The following is a 22,117-nucleotide window of genomic DNA, read 5'->3' as shown; positions in this document are numbered from 1 at the left end:
TTTTTGAATGAATGTAAAATAAAATTTTTTTAAAAACTAAAATTAATAAAAAGGATTGCCCTTCTAGATTAAATAAAATCTGAAACCTTCCAGGTTGACACCGACCCTAAAAGTGCGAGGGAACAGACGCAAGAACAGGCAGTCTAACAGCGCGATGAGAACGCTTGGCCCTAAACGCAGGGTCCCAGGGTGCCGCCGCAGGTGCCACCGAATCCTCAGCGCCCTCGAGCCAGGCGGGAAGGGCGGAGAGCGAGCTGCTCGGCGTCCAATCAGGGCCCCGCATTTCGGGAGCCAATAGCAGCTTGAGAGCCGCTGAACGAGGCCGGACTACGCTTCCCGTGATGCCCCGCCGTCTCGGGCCCGGCGGCTGCCGTAAAGCGGTTCGCTCGGTACGACGCTCGTCCCCGCCGCTCGCCTCTCCAGGCGCCGGGAGTGTTACTGCTCCCCCGACGTGCGAGAGCCAGTTCCCGGCCGCGCGCCCTCCCCGTCCGGGCGCCCTGCCCTCCGGGGGCCCCGGTCCCCAAAGTGGTCGCGGCGGCGGCGGCGGCGTCCTCAGGCCAGGCCGCGGGGGGAGGGGGCGGCCTGGAGGCAGTGGCGGGGTCTCAGCACCGGCCACCGCAGGCGGGGCCATGGAGCCCAGGGAGTCGGGGAAGGTAGGCCTGGAAGGGCCCTGGGGCCGCCCTCCCCCGTCCCGTAGATCCCTGACCTGGGCTCCCGCGAGGCGGGCGGTACGGGCGGAGGCCCCGCGGATGAGCCAGCCTTGCAGGGAAGGACTCGCCCGCTCGCCCGCCGCCGCTCCCTCCGCACTGGGGCGGCCTTCTCCGGGCGGGGGTCGCAGGGAGGAGCGAACGAACCCGCCCCGAGCCCCGCGCGGCCTCCCTGCCCCCTCTGTCTCCCGCCGCCGAGCCGCCCTCAGCGCAGTGGGCGCTCGCTTGATGCCGGGGCGGGGGACCGCCCAGTGCGGTGGTGGAAAGGTGCCTCGCACAGCTCCGTCCGGAGTGTCCAAGAGGCCCAGCGTGTTTTAAGCCTGAGTAGGACCGTAGTGGAAGCCAACGGGGTAGGGATTCCCGAGAGTAGGGTGAGGGTTTGGCGGTGACTACATCCTCCCTCCCAAGAAAGGGCCCAGAAGAAAAAGAGAAGGCATCTGGCATACTTCTTGCCCACTTAAAGTTGCTAGCGTGTCTACTTCGCGTAGTATCTGAGCATTGACGGGAAGTATAGCCATAAACTTCCTTCAGGCTTGGGGCAGGAGGCTGCGCTGGAAGAAATGGTAGGAGAAAGTGCTCGAGGGTAGAGTTAAGCGAGTTTGACAGGATTGCTGGAGCTCGGAGGCTTGACCAGCTTGGTTGTAGCCATTTGACGTGGACACAGTGGCAGCCCTTGGGGACTAGGATCTTTCTGGATGTTCTTTGCTGCCTGCTGCCAGTTCTTGAGGATTGTTTCTTTGGCACAGGGGGAATTCCTTCCACAATGTTTTCAAGTGTGTATTGAAGTCTCTCCTTAAAAAAAAAAAAAAAAAAAATCAACGAAGAAAGTTAACAAACATATGTGGTCAGTGGTTGACCGAGGGAGATGGTGGGATACAGGACACACACGAGGTGACCACGTTCCCCGGAGGAGCCCTCCCACAGATTTGTGTTCAGTAAGAGGACAAGCCTGGAAGGATTGTCCCATGGACAAAAGAGAGAAAGGATGATGAGGTTGTGTTCACTCTGTAGCTCCTCTTGGAAAGGCTGGGAAGGACTCAGTTACCAGAAGTTACTCCCTGCTTAAGCCTCTCTTCACACTCGCACCCCTCCACAAGCTACAGTGATGCATTTCACAGTTGAAACAACCAAGGTAAACCCTCTGACAAATAAAGCTGCACAGAACCTAACTAAAGAAAGATTGAAGGTGAACGGTGCACCAGCCTCATGTTAAGCATTATAGGAATAGCAGAGAAGTAAAGGAACTGGCCCTTACTCTCAGATAGTATCTGCTGATTACTTTCAATTAGACCTAGTTTTGGGAGCAAAATGTAATGGGGAAGAAGGGTCATAAGCAATGGGCATTGAAAATTGGAATTAGTGATTTGAGGTTGATTTCAAGCTATTCTGTGTAGTTGTAGGCTTTCTTAGCTTTTGTTACATTTTATTTTTATTTTTATTATTTTTTTATTTTTTAGAGAGCAAGCAAGTAGGGGAGGGGCAGAGGGAGTCTTTTAAAAATTTTTTTGTTTAAATTCAGTTAATTGACATATACTATATTGTTAGTTGAGGTCAGTGACTCATCAGTTTTATGTAACACCCAGTGCTCATTCCATCAGGAGCCCTCCTAATGCTCATCACCCAGTTACCCCATCCCCCGCTACTTCCCTTCCAGCAACCCTCAGTTTGTTTCCTATGATTAAGAGTCTTATGATTTATCTGCCTCTCTGATTTCATCTTGTTTTATTTTCTCCTCTTTTCCGCTCTGATCCTGTTTTGTATCTTAAATTCCACATAAGTGAGATCATATGATAATTGTCTTTCTCTGATTGACTTATTTCACTGAGCATAATGCCCTTTAGTTCCACCCACGTTGTTGTGAATGGCAAGATTTCTTTTTTTTTTTTTTTTTTTGATGGCTGAGTAGTAGTCCATTGTATACATATACTACATCTTTATTCATCTTTCTGGACATCTAGACTCTTTCCATAGTTTGGCTCTTGTGGACATTGCTGCTCTAAACATTGGGGTGCAGGTGACCCTTCGGATCACTACATATCTATCTTTGGGGTAAATACCCAGCAGTGCAATTGCCAGGTTGTAGGGTAGCTCTATTTTCAACTTTTTTGAGGAACTTCCATACCATTTTCCAGAGCAGCTGCACCAGCTTGCATTCCTACCAACAGTATACGACGGTTCCCCTTTCTCCTCAGGAGAAAGAGAATCTTAAGCAGACTTCATGTCCAGCACAGAGCCCCAGGGCTCAGTCTCATGACCCTGAGATCATAACCTGAGCTGAAATCAAGAGTCAAACGCTTAACTGACTGAGCCACTTAAGTATCCCTAGGCTTTCTTAGCTTTTTTTTTAATATAAATTTATTTTTTATTGGTGTTCAATTGCCAACATATAGAATAACACCCAGTGCTCATCCCATCAAGTGCCCCCCTCAGTGCCCGTCACCCAGTCACCTCCACCCCCCGCCCACCTCCCTTTCTACCACCCCTAGTTTGTTTCCCAGATTTAGGAGTTTCTTATGTTCTGTCTCTCTTTCTGATATTTCCCACTTATTTTTTCTCTTTTCCCCTTTATTCCCTTTCACTATTTTTTATATTCCCCAAATGAATGAGACCATATAATGTTTGTCCTTCTCTGATTGACTTACTTCACTCAGCACACTTTGAGAACCCTCCAGTTCCATCCACATCGAAGCAAATAGTGGGTATTTGTCTTTTCTAATGGCTGAGTAATATTCCATTGTATACATAGACCACATCTTCTTTATCCATTCATCTTTCGATGGACACCAAGGCTCCTTCCACAGTGTGGCTATTTTGGACGTTGCTGCTATAAACATTGGGGAGCAGGTGTCCTGGTGTTTCATTGCATCTGTATCTTTGGGGTAAATCCCCGGCAGTGCAATTGCTGGGTCGTAGGGCAGATCTATTTTTAATTCTTTGAGGAACCTCCACACAGTTTTCCAGAGTGGCTGCACCAGTTCACATTCCCACCAACAGTGCAGGAGGGTTCCCCTTTCTCCACATCCTCTCCAACATTTGTTGTTTCCTGCCTTGTTAATTTTCCCTGTTCTCACCGGTGTGAGGTGGTATCTCACTGTGGTTTTGATTTGTATTTCCCTGATGGCCAGTGATGCGGAACATTTTCTCATGTGCTTGTTGGCCACGTCTATGTCTTCCTCTGTGACATTTCTGTTCATGTCTTTTGCCCATTTCGGGATTGGATTGTTTGTTTCTTTGCTGTTGAGTTTCATAAGTTCTTTATAGATCTTGGATACTAGCCCTTTATCTGATATGGCAACACCCTTTTTGAACTTGGCCACAGTAACTTCTTGCAAGATATATCCATGAAGGCAAGAGAAACAAAAGCAAAAATGAACTATTGGGACTTCATCAAGATAAGAATCTTTTGCACAGCAAAAGAAACAGTCAACAAAACTAAAAGACAACCTACAGAATGGGAGAAGATATTTGCAAATGATGTATCAGATAAAGGGCTTTCTTAGCTTTTAATGAGAGAAGAGAGAAATGCACACATTTTGGGAGGTAGGGGAGAGATTTAAAGTCCTGTTTAGGCCCAACCACTACTTGAAAACCCTGGGAACTGGAATTTTCATTTTTGATACTAATTCTGATTGCAGAGTGTCTCAAAAAGATGCTCACCCTTCCCAAATGCTTCAGTTCTCTAACCTGGGAAATTAGAAGGTTATCCAAAGATGAAATAAAGTGATTGCTGAACAAACTGGCAGTGTTAGATATCTTGCAAATGAGTGGCAGCAACTAGGCTGGATAGAATGTCTGTGCTGTTCTAAAGTTCCATTCTGTACACACACACACACACACACACACACATATTTATATATTTGGCTCAAGGCTGGGAGACTGGGGGTCTACTTCAGGTAGTAACTTGATCTATTATTAGTATCTTCTTTTGGTGCTGTTTTGTGGTATTTATTAACTAAAAGCAGTCTTGGCCTATTGGGCTAGGTTTGGGGTATCTTGCTTGCCATTGGCAAAATAATGGATAGAATTCAAAGCTTGCCCCACCACTCTATTCCATTATCCTGTTTTATTTTTTCACAGCCCTTATCACTATATAAAATTCTCACGTGTTTTTATTTACATGTATGCTGACTTTACTCCTTGCTATATCCCCAGCTAGAGCAATGGAGCAACATCTGGCATTTTATAAGTTCTCAGTATTTTTGGAATAAATGACTTGTAAAGTAGCATCATTACAGGAACCCCCTCTGCTACAGGCTGTGAATGTTCTGAAGAACACTGCAGGGACAGCGCCGGTGGCTCAGCGGCTTAGTGCCGCCTTCAGCCCAGGGCCTGATCCTCGAGACCCAGGATTGAGTCCCACGGCCTGATCCTGGAGACCCAGGATCAAGTCCCACGTCGGGCTCCCTGCATGGAGTCTGCTTCTCCCTCTGACTGTGTCTCTGCTTCTCTCTCTCTCTCTCTCTGTGTGTGTGTGTCTCTCATGAATAAATAAATAAAATCTTAAAAAAAAAAAGAGAACACTGCAGTCTGACACCTTATGTGCCCTCTGGGACACATTTGATTTTTGGTGCTACCAATTAGGAGTACTTATTGTGTATGTATTTCTTGCCTCAAAATTTCTGGTTCTTCCTCCATCTGTCTTTTCCATGGAAGTGCCATTTCTATTATTGCACTTATTTTTAAAAAGATTTTATTTATTTATTCATGAGAGACACACAGAGAGAGAGAGAGAGAGGCAGAGACACACGCAGAGGGAGAAGCAGTCTTCATGCAGGGATCCCAATGTGGGACTTGATCCTGGGTCTCCAGGATCATGCCCTGGGCCAAAGGTGGCACCACTGAGCCACCCGGGCTACCCTATTATTGCACTTATATTATTGATGTCTGTCACCGCCTGATAGATTTTAATCTCTTTGGCAATGGTGATTTTGTTTTTCCATATCTTAGGATCACCATGCACCAAGCACATAAGAAACAAATAATAAATCTATGTTGAATGAAATAGTTAAGTGCCTATGAAAAACTTTCTGCATAAAGTGGTGGGGGGAAGGGGTAGGTGATGGTGAAGGCTGTTATAAAATAAGCCAATCAGCATAGGCTTCCTGAGTATCTCTAGCTCCATGGGGGGTGCCAAGGCTTCTTTGCTTAGGGGAAAGAAATGCTTAGCCCAGGTGGTTAGTAAATCCCTCATGAAAGAGATGGAATGTGAATGGGAACCTGATGAGTGGGTAGACTAAGTAGCTAGGAGGAAGTAGGCAGTCAGGGAACCTAAAAGTTGGGTATGTAGGGGGAGGAAAGGTACAAGATATGTTAAGTGATTGCAGTTACACTGATCTGTCTGCAATAGAGATTCCAGGTGAGGCAATACATAGAACTAAAGTTAGGAAGGTGGGTTGTTCACATCCACGGAACTTGGTGCTGGGCTAAGTCAGAGTTCTGCCCTGTAGACAATGGGAACCACTAAAATAGAACATCCAGGGATGCCTAGGCTGCTCAGTGGTTGAGCATCTGCCTTTGGCTCAGGGTGTGATCCTGGAGTCCCGGGATTGAGTCCCACATCAGGCTCCCTGCATGGAGTCTGCTTCTCCCTCTGCCTATGTCTCTGCCTCTCTCTCTCTCTCTCGAATAATTTAAAAAAAATCTTTAAAATAGAACATCCAGATATAGCCTTTGAGATATATATATATATATATATATATATATATATATATATATGAAATTGTGTTTTCTTTACATTGAGGTCACTTGGAATCAGAAAGTGCTTGCCATCATACTGGCTAAAAGAAATACCAGAGGTAAGGCAGTCATTCTTGTTGGGAAAATACTTCCTTATTATCTAAGCATTCAGTTCTGGCCATACTCTTCATCCTTGTGGATGCTAAAGCTAAAGTGGTGGGTCCATTGGCTTTCATGATAAGCCCACCTGTTCCTTCAGGAAGAAAGGGGGAGAGATGGGCATGAATAGGGAGCCCTGCTCATCTTTGGTCACAAGTTTAACCTGTCCCAATCGGAACAGCTACCTTGCTAGTCCTGGTATACAGTAATCATCCTGAGATCCACCTTCAGTATAATCTCAAGTGTTCTCTTCCTACTTCCCATGTTGGCTCTCCTTAACCATTTCTTATGTGTACCCCTTTCCTGTCTGCCTTGTTTTAGTGGAGCTGATCTTCCAGCAGGATTTGGAAACAAAATCACATTTTGCTTTGGAAGACACTTTGAGAGCAAATAGTTATTTAAAACATATACATTTGGCAGAACAATTCTTTTTTTTTTTTTTTAATTTTATTATTGGGACACACCTGGGTGGCTCAGTGGTGGAGCATCTGCCTTCAGCTCAGGGTGTGATTCCAGGCCCAGGTATTGAGTGCTGTGTTGACCTCCCTGCGAGGAGCCTGCTTCTCCCTCTGCCCATGTCTCTGCCTCTGTCTGTATCTCTCATGAGTAAATTTTTAAAAATAATAAAATCTAAAAAAATTTTTTTTTAATCTAAAAAATTTTTATTAATGAAGTATAATTGCCATATGATGTATTTGTTTCAAGTGTACAACATAGTGGTTGGACAATTCTGTATATTACTCAGGGCTCACTGCAAGTGAAGTCCCCATCTGTCACTGCACATTATTAAATATTATTGACTATATTCCCCATTCTATATTGTTCATCCTCGTATCTTATTTATTTTGTAACTGGAAGTTTGTACCTCTTAATCCCTTTTGCTTATTTCTCCTACCACCATCCCTCCTCTGCAACCATCAGTTTGTTCTCTGTATTTATGAGTCTGTTTCAGTTTTTTTTTTGTTAATTTTTGTTTCTTAGATTCCACATATAAGTAAGTTATATTCTATTTGTCTTTTTTGTCTGAAAAATAATACCTTCTTGGTCCGTCCATGCATAATACCTTCTAGGTCCGTCCATGTTGTTGCATATTCCATTCTCTCTATATATGATAAATAGATCACATATATTTGTATGACATCTTCTTTATCCATTCATTTTTTAAAAAGATTTAACTTATTTATTCATGAGAGGCAGAGAGAGAGATTTGGAGACATAGGCAGAGGGAGAAGCAGTCTCCCTCCAGGAAGCCTGATGTGGGACTTGATCCTGGGACTCCAGGATCACGCCATGGGCTGAAGGCAGGCGCTCAACTGCTGAGCCACCCAGGCATCCCTTCTTTATCCATTCAATTATCAATGGACACAAGTTGCTTCCATATCTTGGCTATTGTAAATAATGCTTCAATAAGCATGGGGGTGCATATATCTTTTTGAATTAGTATTTTTGCTTTCTTTGGATCAATATCCAGTAGTAGAATTATGGATCACATAGTATTTCTATTTTTAATTTTTTGAGGACCCCTCCTCACAGTGGCTGCACCAATTTACATTCCCACCAACAGTGCATGAGTGTTCCCGTTTCTCCATATCCTCACTCCTCACCAGTACTTGTTATATCTTGTCTCTTTTTTAAAAGATTTTTTAATTTTAAAGTAATCTCTACACCCAATGTGGGGCTCGAACTCACAACTGTGAGATCAAGAGTCACATGCCCTCCTTACTGAGCCAGCCAAGGGCCTCTGTTATTGTCTTTGATACTAGCTATTCTGACTGGTGTGAAGTGATACCTCATTGTGGTTTGATTTGCATTTCCTTGATTATGAGTGATGTTGAACATTATTTCATGTGTCTGTTGGCTATATGTATGTCTTCTTTGGAAAAATATCTGTCCAAATCCTCTGCATTTTTTAATCAGATTTTTTTTTTTTTTTGGTGCTTAGTTGTATAAGTTCTTTATGTATTTTGGATATTAACCCTTTATCAGATATATCCTTTAAAAATATCTTCTCCCATTCAGTAGGTTGCCTTTTTGTTTTGTTGATGGTTTCCTTCACTGTGTAAGAGCTTTTTATTTTTGTGTGATCCCAATAGTTTAGTTGTGCTTTTATTTCCCTTTCCTGAGGAGACATCTGTAAATATGTTGCTAAGATTGAAGTCCAAGAAATCAGTGCCTGTGTTTTTTGTTTTAGGAGTTTTATATGATTTTAGTTCTCACATTTAGGTCTTTAATCCATTTTGAAGTTTTTTTGTGTATGATGTAAGAAAGTGGTCCAATTTCACTCTTTTGCATGTAGCTGTCTAGTTTTCCAAGCACCATTTATTGAAAAGTTTGTCTTTTCCTCATTGTATATACCTGCCTCCACTGTCATAAATTAATTGACCATCTATGAGAAGGTTTATTTCTGGGTTGTCTATCCTGTTCTATTGATCTGTATCTATTTTTGTGCCAGGACCATATTGTTTAGATTATTATAGCTTTGTAGTATATCTTGAAATCTGGGATTATAATAACTCCAGCTTCAGTCTTTTTTTTTCAAGATTGCTTTGGTTATTCGAGGTCTTTTGTGGTTCCATACAAATTTTAGCATTATTTGTTATAGTTCAGTGAAAAGTGCTGTTGGGTTCTTGATATGGATTGCATTGAATCTGTAGATTGCTTTGGATAATATGGACATTTTAACAGTATTAATTCTTTCAATCCATGAGCATGGTATATCTTTCCATTTGTGTGTATATTGTCTTCATTTTTTTCATCAATATCTTATAGTTTTCTATTCCTAGGTATTTTATTCTTTTCAGTTCAATTATAAATGAAATTGTTTTTTCATAATTTCTCTTTCTGCTACGTTGCTATTAATGTAGAGAAATGCAACAGATTTCTGTATATTAATTTTGTATCCTGCAACTTTATAGAATTTATTCTAGTAGCTTTTTGGTGGAGTCTTTAGGGTTTTCTATGTGTAGTATTATGTCATCTGTGAATAGTGACAGCTTTACTTTTTCCTTAGCAATTTAGATGCCTTTTATTTCTTTTTCTTATCTGATTGCTGCAGCCTAGGACTTCCAGTACTGTCTTGAACAACAGTGATGAAAGTAGACATCCTTGTCTTGTTTCTGATCTTAGAGGAAAAGCTTTCAGTTTTTCATCTTTTAGTATGATGTCGACTGTGGGCTTTTCATATATGGCCTTTATTATGTTGATATATGTTTCCTCTAAACCTCTGTTGAGAGTTTTTATCATGAAGAGATGTTTATTTTTGTTAAATGCTTTTTATGTATCTTTTGAGATGATATGACTTCTATTCCAACTTTTGTTTTTTAAGATTTTATTTATTTATTCATGAGAGGCACAGAGAGAAGCAGGCTCCCTGTGGGGATCTTGTTGTGGGACTCGATCCCAGGATCTGGGGACCATGCTCTGCTCAACCACTGAGCCACCCAGGTGCCCCTATGCCTCCTTTTGTTAATGTGATGTATCACATTGATTGATTTGTGAATATTTAACCATCCTTGTATCTCTGGAATAAATCCCACTTGATTATTGTGAATGATGCTTTTATTGTATTGTTGAATTCAGTTTGCTAACATTTGTTGAGGATTTTTGCCCATGTTGATCAGGGATGTTGGCCTGTAGTTCTCTCTCTCTCTCTCTTTCTCTTTCTCTCTCTCTCTCTCTCTCTCTTTTGGGGGGGAGGTTGGTGGTATTTTTGTCTGATTTTGGTTAATGCTGGCCTCATAAAATTAATTGGGAGGTTTTCCTTCCTTTTCTATTTTTTAGAATTTTGAGAGGACTAGGTATTAAACTCTTCTTTAAATATTTGGTAGAATTCATCTGTGAAGCCATCTGGTCCTGGACTTTTGTTTGTTGGGAATTTTTTGATTACCAAATAAATTTCATTATTAGTAATCAGTCTGTTCAAAATTTCTATTTCTTCCTGATGTAGTTTTGGAAGATTGTATGTTTCCAGGAATTTACCCATTTCTTCTAGGTTGTTCAATTGTTGACATATAATTTTTTGTAGTATTCTTATAATCCTTTATATTTCTGTGGTATCCATTGTTATTTCTCCTTTATTTGTGATTTTATTTGAGTCTTCTCTCTTTTTTTCTTGATGAGTTTGACTGAAGGTTTATCAGGGCAGCCCTGGTGGCGCAGCGGTTTAGCGCCTGCCTTTGGCACAGGGCGCAATCCTGGAGACCCTGGATCGAGTCCCGCGTCAGGCTCCCGGTGCATGGAGCCTGCTTCTCCCTCTGCCTGTGTCTCTGCCTCTCTCTCTCTGTGTCTCTATGAATAAATAAAATCTAAAAAAAAAAGAAAAAAGAAAACTGAAGGTTTATCAATTTTGTTTATCTTTTCAAAGAATGAACTTTTGGTTTCATTAATCTTTTTCTTTTTTTTTTTTTTTTTTGTCTGTATTTCATTCATTTCCACTCTGGTCTTAATAATTTATTTCTTTGGGCTTTTCTAGTTCTTCTTTTTCTAGTTCCATGAGATATAAGGTTAGATTGAGATTTTTCTTGTTTCTTGAGGTAAGCCTCATCTTAAACTTCCCTCTTAGACTGCTTTTGCTGTGTCCCAAAGATTTTGGACCATTGTGTTTCCAAATCATTTTTATTTTTGAAATTATTCATTAATACATATTCATAGACAAAAGTCTAGAAGGTTACATACCAAATGTCAGTAGTAATTCTTTTTTTTTTTTAAAGACTCTGTGAGAGTCTTTTTTTTTTTTAAGATTTATTTATTTATGATAGAGAAAGAGAGAGAGAGAGAGAATGAGAGAGAGGCAGAGACACAGGAGGAAGGAGAAGCAAGCTCCATCCTGGGAGCCCGACGCGGGACTCAATCCCAGGACTCCAGGATTGCACCCTGGGCCAAAGGCAGGCGCCAAACCACTGAGCCACCCAGGGATCCCTAATTCTTTTTTAGCAAGGTGATTGTGGATGATCTTAATACATTTTTTTTTTGCTCATTGTCTAAATTTTCTGCAGTGAACATGTATTGACTCATTAGAAAAGTACTCGAATTATTTTTTAAGTATACAACTCAACAGTGACAGATAAGAATGGTCTGTATTGTTTTTCTCAAGAAGTTTTTACTGTTGAAGTTAAAATAGGTATTTTATGTGCTTGTAATCTGACCATAAAGTTACAAGGCAATTTTAGGCAAATATACTAAACCTTGTCATAAATAGGTATGAATGGGTCCCTTTCACAGTTGTTACTCTAGAAGAACTTTTATTTACCCCAAAGAAATTGTTTCCCAAGATGTTTTGCTTTGGTGGTGGGGAATTTATTTTTTGTTAATAATCTTATTTATTAAACTAGGTGATAAGTGTTTGTGGTACGAAATTAAAATGATAAAAGAGTAATGTGTTCTATTTCCTTTTTTGCTTATTTATTTTATAATGGTTTGTTGCATGGCCGCAGCAGTTTACCTCTCTGAGGCTACAATGATAGTTTTATTTTTGTAAAGTTTTCTTCTCCATGCCTCACGTTCATATCATGTTCCTACCTGCCTCCTCCCCTTGCAACCATCTGTTTTGGTTTCTTCGGCCCTGAGAGAGTCTTTCCTCTGCTGTCTGCTAGTCCAACTGTTAGCTAACACTGTGTAATCGGAAACCCAGATTTTAACCAAAGCTCTGAGTCCATAAAAGAGGGGGCTTGTAGCACAGAGCCATGCAGGGGAATCTGGGCAGGCATTTGCTGGCCAATGGCATTCCTGTTGTCCTAGCCTTACTGCCTTCACACCCAGGCTGGAGGCTTTCAGCGCTGCAGATCCTGAACTGCCTTTGGATTTTCTGCTATCAATTGTGTTATTTCTCAATCTGCTGCTGGGTGAGGATTTGATTTTCTTGGATCTCCTCAGTGTCCAGAACTGTATGACTTTTGTCCCCTTGTTTTGTTTCCCACCCTAGTGGGTGTTTTGCTTTGGCATGTTTGGTGGGGAGAATGTCTTTTAAATACACAGGGAGGATGCAAAATTCAGAGTGCTTGTCCAATCTGCCATCTCACTCCAGTACTCCTGAAAATGTTTTCTGAACTGCATACCCCTTTTTGGCAGAACAGAGGCACTTTACAAACCCCATGGGATATGGTTCTCTACTCTAAAGCTTTGCCTATCTTGATCACTGATTTCATTGACATAGTTCTGAATGACTTTGGACTGTTTCCAGGAATCAGATACATTCTCCTTACCAGGTTCAAGATTTTGCACAAGCATGTGCCATAGGTTGTTGCTGAGGCTCTTGCGGAGAAGTGCTGGGTACTGTGGCAGGCGAAGAGCACACAGGGAAAGGATAATGGAATTCCTGAGTCAGCCTTCTTGATGACTTGTGTTTCGGTGTGTGGCCCTTCCTAGAAGAAAGTCTCATTCCCACTGTGACTTGGACCCAGAAGGTGAGAAAGGTCTCTATGCAGATGGACAATGCCCCTCCCCCCAGTCTGATAGGTGCCCAGAGTACAGGTGCCCTCAGGTGGTCATGAACACAGATGTGGAAAACTAAGGAGGATGTTGGTACTTAGCTGGTGCCATTTTTCCCTCCAGGCTCCTGTGACGTTTGATGACATCACTGTATACTTGCTTCAGGAGGAATGGATGCTGCTGAGTCAGCAACAGAAGGAGATCTGTGGTTCTGACAAGCTGGTGGCACAGCTAGGTATGGGCTCCTGTTCTCTTTCCCACCACCTGAGTCTGGACCACCATTCCAAACTGTATCCAATTATGACATACTTGAGAATTTTCTGGTATCCTACCATTTTTTTCAGGCCTGTTTACATTATTCATCTGCTCAGTCCCATTTGTAACTTAACTGCACCTGGATTCACATACCACCCTTTCTTTTCTCCTCTTTAATTGGCCAAGAGGAGTGGGGAAGTCGGACATGTCAACACTGGACCCTGATGACTCACCATATTATAGGGATGGCTCACCATATTATAGGGTGCTTCCAGGTGGGAAGCACCACCTATGGTCTGTGGAACTGCAGTGTGGATTTTGTTTCAGGTGCCTGTAGGGCACTGGAGGTAGTGCATGGTAGTAGAAAGAGTGTCATCTGCCATGTGGGAACCTGCTCTTAGTTCCAGCCTCCACCATGTGACACTGGTGTGCCTTCGACCAAACCCTTTCACTTTTTTTTGTTGTTGTTGTTGTAAGATTTTATTTATTTATTTAGAGAAAGAGTGGGGAGAGGGGTAAAAGGAAAGGGAAAGAGAATCTCCAGTAGAATCTATGCTGAGCACAGAGCCCAGCTCAGGGCATGATCCCACCATCCTGAGATCATGACCTGAGCCGATACAGTCAGATGCTTAACCAACTGAACCACCCAGACTAATGGGAGCAACAGTCTCAGCTCTGTAGGTGGAAGGATTGCAGCTGGGTTGGGTGTTCTCCTATGTGTGCCAAAACCAGTTTGAAAACTGCTCGTTCTTTTATACCAAAATTTGTAGAGTAGCAGCTCATGGGCCTTGTTTTTTTTGTTTTGTTTTGTTTTGTTTTTTGTTTTGTTTTTTTTTTGCTTTTGTGACTTTTGCTTGGGTTTTTAACAATATTTAAAATAAATTTTTGGGATCCCTGGGTGGCGCAGCGGTTTGGCGCCTGCCTTTGGCCCAGGGCGCGATCCTGGAGACCCGGGATCGAACCCCACGTCGGGCTCCCGGTGCATGGAGCCTGCTTCTCCTTCTGCCTATGTCTCTGCCTCTCTCTCTCTCTCTGTGTGACTATCATAAATAAATAAAAATTAAAAAAATAAAATAAAATAAAATAAATTTTTTAAAATTTATTTAAGTAATCTCTATACCTAACATGGGGCTTGAACTCATGACTCCGAGATCAAGAACCACAGGCTCTTCCAACTGAGCCAGCCAGGCACCCCAGTTTCTTTACAATATTTAAATAAATTGTCAATATTTAACACTGGGAGTTTTCACATGGAATTATGATTTCTGGTTTCTCTTGAAAAGCAGGACGGTCTGGCAACACTGACCCTGCATTCCACGTGGTGGCCTCCCCTGGAGAGAAGCAGCAGCTACCACCCTCCCCCCCAACAGGTCACCACAGCCTCCTTGCCTGGCCTGGTTTCCTCAGTTATGGTATCTGGTCCCTCTCAGCATTTGAGTTTATGAGCCTCTGTTCTGAAGTAGTCGTTTTCATACCTTTTTAGCCTCATTGCATTTGCTTAGACCCCCCCCCCCATTCTTCTAGGGGTCTCATGGATATGTGAGTTTCTATCTGAGTTTCCAAACCACCATGCTAAAGCATCGAGACTCCTACTTGTGTCCTTGATCTTATGGTGTGGAGAGGATGTCCCATAAAGACCCTTCCTTTATGTTGTGATGTGACCTGGATCCAAGACTTCATAAGTGCTTCTCTCTGTTCCTGACTCAGGACCAACTATTACCAACCCAGAGCTGTTCTATAAGTTTGAGCAGGGGCCAGAGCCATGGCTAGGCAATGTCCAGGGCCAGAGGACTCTCCTGAGCCACCACCCAGGTGAGTGTGGACCTGCACAGGACCAGGGATGCCAGCTGGAGAGAAGGAGTGGAAAGATGGGCACCAGGACTCCTGTCTTATCCTTGGCCTCTCCCTGTTCTCTGCCAACTCACACATGAAAGCTATCCTTCCCCAGCCGCGACCTTATCTGAAATATACACACCCCCTCCAGCATTACTCCGTTGTTCCACCTGTCCATCTCCCTTTATTTTATTTCTACCTAAGAATATTTCTTTTTAAATATTTTATTTATTTATTCATGGCAGACACAGAGAGAGAGAGAGAGGCAGAGACACAGGCAGAGGAGGAAGCAGGCTCCATGCAGGGAGCCTGACGTGGGACTCGATCCCGAGTCCCCAGGATCACATCGCAGGCCAAAGGCGGCGCTAAACCGCCGAGCCACCAGGGCTGCCCAAGAGTATTTTTTATATAAAGATTTTATTTATTTATTCATGAGAGACACAGAGAGAGGCAAAGACATAGGCAGAGGGAGAAGCAGGCTCCCTGCAAGGAGACTGATGTGGAATTCGATCCCAGGACCCCGGGATCACACCCTGAGCCAAAGGCAGATGCTCAGCTGCTGAGCACAGCTGAGCCACTGTGCCCCTGCCTGGGAGTATATGTTGATTTATAATTATATATGCTAACTTCCGGGTAGCCTCAGTGGCCCAGCAGTTTAGCGCCACCTTCCCAGGGTGTGATCCTGGAGACCCAGGATCGAGTCCCACGTCGGGCTCCCTGCATGGAGCCTGCTTCTCCCTCTGCCTGTGTCTCTGCCTCTCTCTCTGTCATGAATAAATAAATAAATAAAAAATTATATATGCTAACTTCCATAAAGGCATGCCTCTGGCTTACCGACTGCTATATTCCCAGTGCTGAGGACAATGCCAGGCACACAGCAATTGCACAATAAATAATTGCCGAATGAATGAACAGATCTCCACTAAGTTCTAGGGATTTTTCTTGGCTTTTCTCCTTTGATAAGCCCGGCTTGGCTAGGGCCAGGCCAGATGACATCTAGTCGTTAGATGAGATGCTGCTTAGTTTTAAGCAGCCCCTGCTGCAGGAGAAAAGGGAGGCAGAACAAGCTCTTACAGGAGGCAACTCATAGGAATCTGCTCTCTCTTGTGACCTGTCTCAGATGGACTACAGGAAGCCCAAGGCTTCAGAGATACTAAATTGTTTTATTTTGTTTTCCCAGGGTTGGCTCTTCATTTTGAACCCGCTTACTCCTTATTAGCCACTTTGTGTTCCTGGGTTGGCTACAGTTATGTAGACTGGTCTGTTGGCCTGGAGCAAATACTGTTGAGTCCTTGGCCACCGGGCATCTGCACTTATGTTGGTACATAGGAAATGGCTCTTGAGGAGTTCAGCGCTGCCTAACCCACGTTTCAACCGAGGAGTGAATAAAGAAACTTCTAGTTTAGCTTGAGGAGGAAAAATCGCAGTGAGTTTGTGAGAGTTTTCGCATCTTTGGAGGGGCTATGGTGTCAGAGACGACTTGTGTTTCTCCGGAGGGCTGGAGTAGGGACCCCTGGATGGCTCAGCGGTTAAAACGTCTGACTTCAGCTCAGGATGATCCTGGAGACCTGGGATCGAGTCCCACATCGGGCTCCCTGCAGGGGTATCCCTCTGCCTAGGTCTCTGCCTCTCTCTCTCTCTTTCTCTCTGTTTCTCACGGATAAATAAATAAAATCTTAAAAAAAAAAAGGAGGGCTGGAGTAGCAACCCCAGGGGGAAGTTACTTAAAAATGGATCACAGCTTAAGGCTGACTCTGGGGACCACAGCCATGTACCCAGAAGGTAGGTTGTTCACTTGCCCCAAAGACACGTGAGCAAAGTGCAAATGCCCGTGTAGTGGGGTTACCATAGAAGGGGATTCCTGCTGAGCATAGACTTGAGTATTTCGTTTTTAATTACCTTCTTTAACTGACATTTTATGAAGTTCAATGCTCTTTTTTTTATTATTTATTATTTGAGAGAGCAAAAGTGAGAGAGCACACAGGCAGGGAGAGGGGCAGAGGGAGAGGGAGAAGCAGGTTCCCCGCAGGGAACCCAATGCGGGGCTGATCCACAGACCCCAAGATCGTGACCTGAGCCGAAGGCAGACGCTTCACTGAATGCGCCACCCAGGTGCCCAGAGTTCAGCATTCTTATCCATAAATAAGTTGGAACTCCTGAAGGTGGCGCCACTATCTTAGTTTGCAAAGCTAAAACTCTAGAGATCTATTTTTGGCCATATTTGCCCTTTAAATTTAAATTTAAGGGATGCCTGGGTGGCTCAGCGGTTGAGCTTCTGCCTTTGGCTCAGGTCATGATTCCGGGATGCGGGATCGAGTTCCGCATTGGGCTCCCTGCGAGACACCTGCTTCTCCCTCTGCTTATGCCTCTACCTTTCTCTGTGTCTCTCATGGATAAATAAATAAATAAAATCTTAAAATTAGTTAATTAATTAATTAAATTTAATAAAGAGGGAGATGCTTAAAGCTCTTGTGATTTTCTTCCAGGTCAAATGAGGTAGGCCTGGGGAGCTGGGGGTTGAAAGAAATTCCAAGCAGAGTCTGTGCCACTCTTGCATGTCATTTCCAGGTTTCTTATTTGCTCTAGCCGAGAGGCTCATAAGCTGCAGTAGCCCTAATTATAGGATTTCAGAGCAAATTCCATTGGTTTCTTTTCTCCAAAGGGAAAAACAAGGTGGGCTGCATGGAAGAAAGGAATGTGCCAAGTCCAGCCAGAGAAGCTGGACAGGACGTGCCACCGCAGAAGAAAGCTTGCCTGTCCCATGTCAGCACAGAGTGTGGCAACACTGCGGTAGACTATGCAGGGAAAAGCAAAAAACCCTTGAAACCCCGCTCTATCCAGAAGTCTTGGTTTGCGCAATTCCCATGGTTGGTCATGAATGAGGAACAGACGGCTCTATTTTGCTCTGCTTGCCGCGAGTACCCATCTGTCAGGGACAAACGCTCAAGATTAATAGAAGGTTATACAGGACCATTCAAGGTGGAGACTCTCAAATACCATGCCAAGAGCAAAGCTCACCTGTTCTGTGTCAATGCCTTGGCAGCTCGGGATCCCATCTGGGCGGACCGTTTCCATAGCATCCGAGAGGAATCTGTAGATGTACTGGGCAGCCCGGAGCACCTCTTCACGGCAGATTACCCCATCTTGTACCCCCCAGGACCTCTGGGAGCCTATGACAACGTGGCCCAGCTCCTGCCCAGCCCAGCAGCCAAACTGGAGGACCCCGGGGGGCATGGAACACTTCCAGCATTGTATCTAGACTGCATTTCTGAGTTGAGGCAAAAAGAAATTGTTGATGATACACACAGCTCTTCAAATGTCACCATTTTGTGTAATGACGCTGCTGAACCCTGCGGCCAGGTAATGTGCTTGTAGTGATTGCCATGTCTCAAAGGGAAGGATTCCATACCAGGAACAATAGTGTGGTATGACAATGTTGGGAAAATTAAAATAGCCATACCTGCTGCAAACATTATAAGGGTGTGTTCTGTATCCTAGCATGCTTATGGTATGTCGGGCACTGTTTTATGTGCTTTACTAGTGTTATCTCATTTATTCATTCATTCATTTATTTCAGAGACAGCGTGAGTGCGCATAGGGGGATGAGCAAAGGGAGAGGGAGAATCTCAAGCAGACTCCACACTGAATATGGAGCCTGATGAAGGGCTCCAGCTCACCACTTTGAGATCATGACCTGAGCCAAAACCAAGAGTTGGCACTTAACCAACAAAGCCACCCAGGTGCCCTGTATTATATCTCATTTATTTAAGACAACAGCCCTATTATTTTCATCTCCTTTCACAGATAACAAAACATAATTAGTGGGACAGAACATTCCAATTTCTGATATAAGGGAAACGTCTAAGTTCAGGACGATAATCTTTATCCACAACCTAGAGAAATCACAGAACTCAATAAATAATACACAACCAGAAATAATTAATTTCAGAGATTTTTTCAACTGTACCTTCAGAATCACCCAGCACTGTTAAACATTGCAAAATTTCCTCACACAACACGTTGTTTTATGTAATGTCTTTGATGCTGCTCTGAGGCTGGTAGAGCAAGTACAATTGAACTCAACTTGATGGGGGGACACAGAGTCAGGGAGATGGACATGGCCCGAGTCCGAGGGCTCTTGTGGTGCTGGCCTGTGCCAGAGCGTGGCCGCCAGCCAGCGCTCCCCCTCTGCTCCCTGTGCACAGCGGGTCCTGAAGCTCTAGCTCTCACCTCACGGGTACTTTGTAAGTTCTTAATCCTTTGCAAAGTTGGCTATAAGAAAACTGTGTTATCTGAAATTTTGAGTAATGAGATCCTTTGCCATCTCTCAACTATTTTACATAAGAAGGATTATACTAGAAATCATTTTGACTACCCTTCCGGCTTTCCAAGGAGAATAGCTCAGGTGTTCCTCTTACCTCACTTCATAAGGGCCCGGATAAAATCAGTAAGCTTGAATTTTTCCAGAAGCTAGAAAAGTGACAGAGTTCATTACTCTTCATGTTCATATTCCTTCTGAGTGTTAGAAGCTAATAAAATATGTCTAGTCATTTGTAATTTGAATTCTTTTAGCAATAAGGCACGTGTAAACCAAGTCACTGAATATCACCATCTCTCGTTCTTCTGTACCACTTCTTCCTTCCTCTCCCAGTGGAACATCTTAGCAGGTGCTGGAGGCATAGTCATAGATGAGTAGAAGGAACCCCCTTAGGACTGTAGAGGGCAAGGTGATTTTGTAAGGCTCTGCTAGGGCTTCTGTTCTTCACTGCATTTTTATTTCCTCCTAAGACACCGTAGGATCAGACTGAGGCTCATTTGTGTTTTACCTACTAACTTGGGGCCTCACAAATTTGCTTCTTTGACTTTCGATGGATACATTAATTCCTCAGAATTATATCTGGGCCTCTTGGCAAGCCTCCCAAGAGAAACAGGCCTTGACAAGGACCCTGAGAATACCACGCTGGGTGTCTGGCAGAAGAGGCGTGTTGAGTGACTGCTGCTCTTTGTTGCAGGATCCTTCTGAAGAGGGGCTGTTTGAGGAGGTTCCTGTGGTGTTTGAGGATGTGGCGGTGTATTTCACCCGGGAGGAGTGGGGCATGCTAGTCAAGCGGCAGAAGGAGCTGTACAGAGACGTGATGCGGATGAATTATGAGCTGTTGGCTTCCCTGGGTAAAGATTCATGTAGACCTTTGTTCGCCACCATCATCTGACATGGGAAACCCACAAGGACAGCCGTCTCTGGTGGTCATTTTTCCATTTCTGCCCTCTCCCTGTACGTAGGCAGAGAGGGATTCTATTTTTTGAACCTCAGAACTCTCCCTGCTTTGGGATACTGTACTTTATCCCCTCTTCATCCATCTCTCCATCCATCACCCATCCTCCACCAAAGAGTTATTGAACACTTCCCATGCACCAGATGAACACAAATGAAGCAAGCTCTCTGCTTTCAAGGGGCTAGCAGGTTTTCGGGAGAAATAGACACTTGAATAAGAAATTCTAAAATAGCACAAGCTCTGTAAAAGAGGTTCAGGAAAGGTGCCCAGAGGCTGCTAGAGAAGGGTGATTTCATTTTGTTGGGCATTGAAGGGAGGTATCAGGAAAGTTTACAGAGTATGACATGTTTTAACTGAGTTGGTGGACAGGACAGGTGGACAGAGAGAAAGAAGGCCATCTGGATGTGACGGGGAGGGACAGCATGGGCAGAGGCATGGAGGTGCCTCTCCTTCGTCTATGCCGGGGCTGCTTCCTTGTGCCCAGCGGCCAGCAAGGGTCAGTGGTCTTGGCTCAGCCGTCACTAGGGGGGACCTTGGAGAAAGATGAATATGATAGTGCTCGTTACCTTCTCAGAAGAGTGCCATCTCTTACATCTGCCTCTTGATCTCTTTGCCTGCTGTTTCCATCAGATACCCCAGGTTCTTAGGGCACCAAAAAGTGGAAAACAACTTTTCATCCTAGAATGCTCTTTACTTACCTAGTGTATCCATGAACAGCAGCCTTACAGAGGAGGGTGCTGTACACGACTCAGGAATACAGCAGCAATCTCCATTGTGACTTCTGCAGAATGAAAACTAAGAATATTTGTGACTTAATTGATGTCCTAGGCCTTAGTTTATACCAGGGCTTCTTCCATGTGCAGCTAAGATATGGATTATTTTCTGAACATTTCTGAGGTGTGTGCTTATTTTTATTGTTTGCAATGTATGTATGGCTCCCCATTCAGAAGTGATGTAAAAGTGGTTTCTTTGTGACGGTAGAGGTGTTGTCATCAGACCCTAGGCCCAGGGTGCTTGAAACGAAGTATGCCTTCAGAGAGCATCACTACTGCCCGCACTGTTTATAAGCAGTGAGAATGAAGGGGAAATTCATTTTTAAGAAATATATACCCACTTACAAGAAGTTGGCTTTTCCTTGAACACAGAGTAGTAACATGCTTTGCCCTTGGGGCCCCTGTGGAAAGTTGTAGTGAAAGCAATAGGTGAGTGGTATTGACCACAGGGTGTCTCCTGCCAGCCAGGGCTGGCAGCGCTCCATGTAAGCATTTGGTCATTTTCTTTTTAACTCATATAAGTCTGGAATGGGGAAATCTTCACTAACTGGGGGAAATAAGGGACAGTTCAGTCTGGCTTATGTTTTGTTTGGATGAACAATAAGTAAAATCAGAGGAAGGGCAATCAATTTTGCTTGAGGGTTGCAGGCAGGGGTCAGGGAAGGCTTTCTAGAGAATGGGGCTGTCCTTGTCAGTCATCTGTGGGACTAAAATGGGTACAGAAATCTAGGAACAGAACTGCATTTATGATTCTTTTGTGACCTTAATTAGGTCTCCAGTGATTACCCTTTAACTGCTGTCTGATTTTGACAGTTTTCATGTGTGAGGTATAAAAGCATTTATTTTAAGGAGCCATCAGAATATAATTGGGGCCAAACATAAATCATTTGTATGTTTAAAAATTACCTTTTAAAGGGCATTGAGCTGATCACTGGGATATAAAACAGTGTTGAAACACAGTGCAGGCACTATTTTGCTTGGGTAAGTGTTTTTTTTTTCCTCCCACACTTCATAT

At 43.7% G+C, this 22,117-nt stretch overlaps 1 protein-coding gene and 1 long non-coding RNA gene across 10 annotated transcripts in view; one reads left to right on the top strand and one right to left on the bottom strand.

Annotated features, from left to right (window-relative positions):
- Window positions 1-359: 359 nt before the first annotated feature.
- ZNF862 (zinc finger protein 862) overlaps window positions 360-22,117 on the top strand; it is a 37,866-nt gene continuing 16,108 nt past the window's right edge. Inside the window, exons 1-7 of one of the 7 annotated variants that reach the window (XM_077849740.1) lie at window positions 412-653; window positions 12,746-12,943; window positions 13,092-13,203; window positions 14,510-14,635; window positions 14,931-15,035; window positions 17,719-18,416; window positions 20,069-20,225. In XM_077849740.1, the coding sequence (XP_077705866.1) occupies window positions 13,143-13,203; window positions 14,510-14,635; window positions 14,931-15,035; window positions 17,719-18,416; window positions 20,069-20,225 (1,147 nt within the window). In that variant the 5' untranslated portion in view covers window positions 412-653; window positions 12,746-12,943; window positions 13,092-13,142. Of the gene's footprint in view, window positions 654-6,430; window positions 6,503-11,536; window positions 12,383-12,745; window positions 12,944-13,091; window positions 13,204-14,509; window positions 14,636-14,930; window positions 15,036-16,236; window positions 16,483-17,718; window positions 18,417-20,068; window positions 20,226-22,117 lie in introns of those variants that run through there. The other 6 variants (XM_077849741.1, XM_077849742.1, XM_077849744.1 and 3 more) reach the window with 6 other exon arrangements.
- LOC144284787 (uncharacterized) lies at window positions 17,297-21,574 on the bottom strand. 3 transcript variants are annotated; one of them, XR_013353196.1, is made up of 3 exons: window positions 21,028-21,574; window positions 18,075-20,861; window positions 17,297-17,982 (listed from the first exon to the last, which is right to left on the bottom strand). It is a non-coding gene; the product is annotated as an uncharacterized LOC144284787 (long non-coding RNA). The 3 variants fall into 3 exon arrangements; XR_013353197.1 differs by having other exon boundaries at window positions 17,301-17,982; window positions 18,075-20,326; window positions 21,028-21,550; XR_013353198.1 differs by having other exon boundaries at window positions 17,301-17,982; window positions 18,075-20,326; window positions 20,896-21,033.

The sequence above is a fragment of the Canis aureus genome, chromosome 15, assembly GCF_053574225.1.
Source record: "Canis aureus isolate CA01 chromosome 15, VMU_Caureus_v.1.0, whole genome shotgun sequence".
Lineage (NCBI taxonomy): Eukaryota > Metazoa > Chordata > Mammalia > Carnivora > Canidae > Canis > Canis aureus.
The sequence above is the reverse complement of the archived record's forward strand: the minus strand, read 5'-3'. Positions and strand labels throughout refer to the sequence as shown.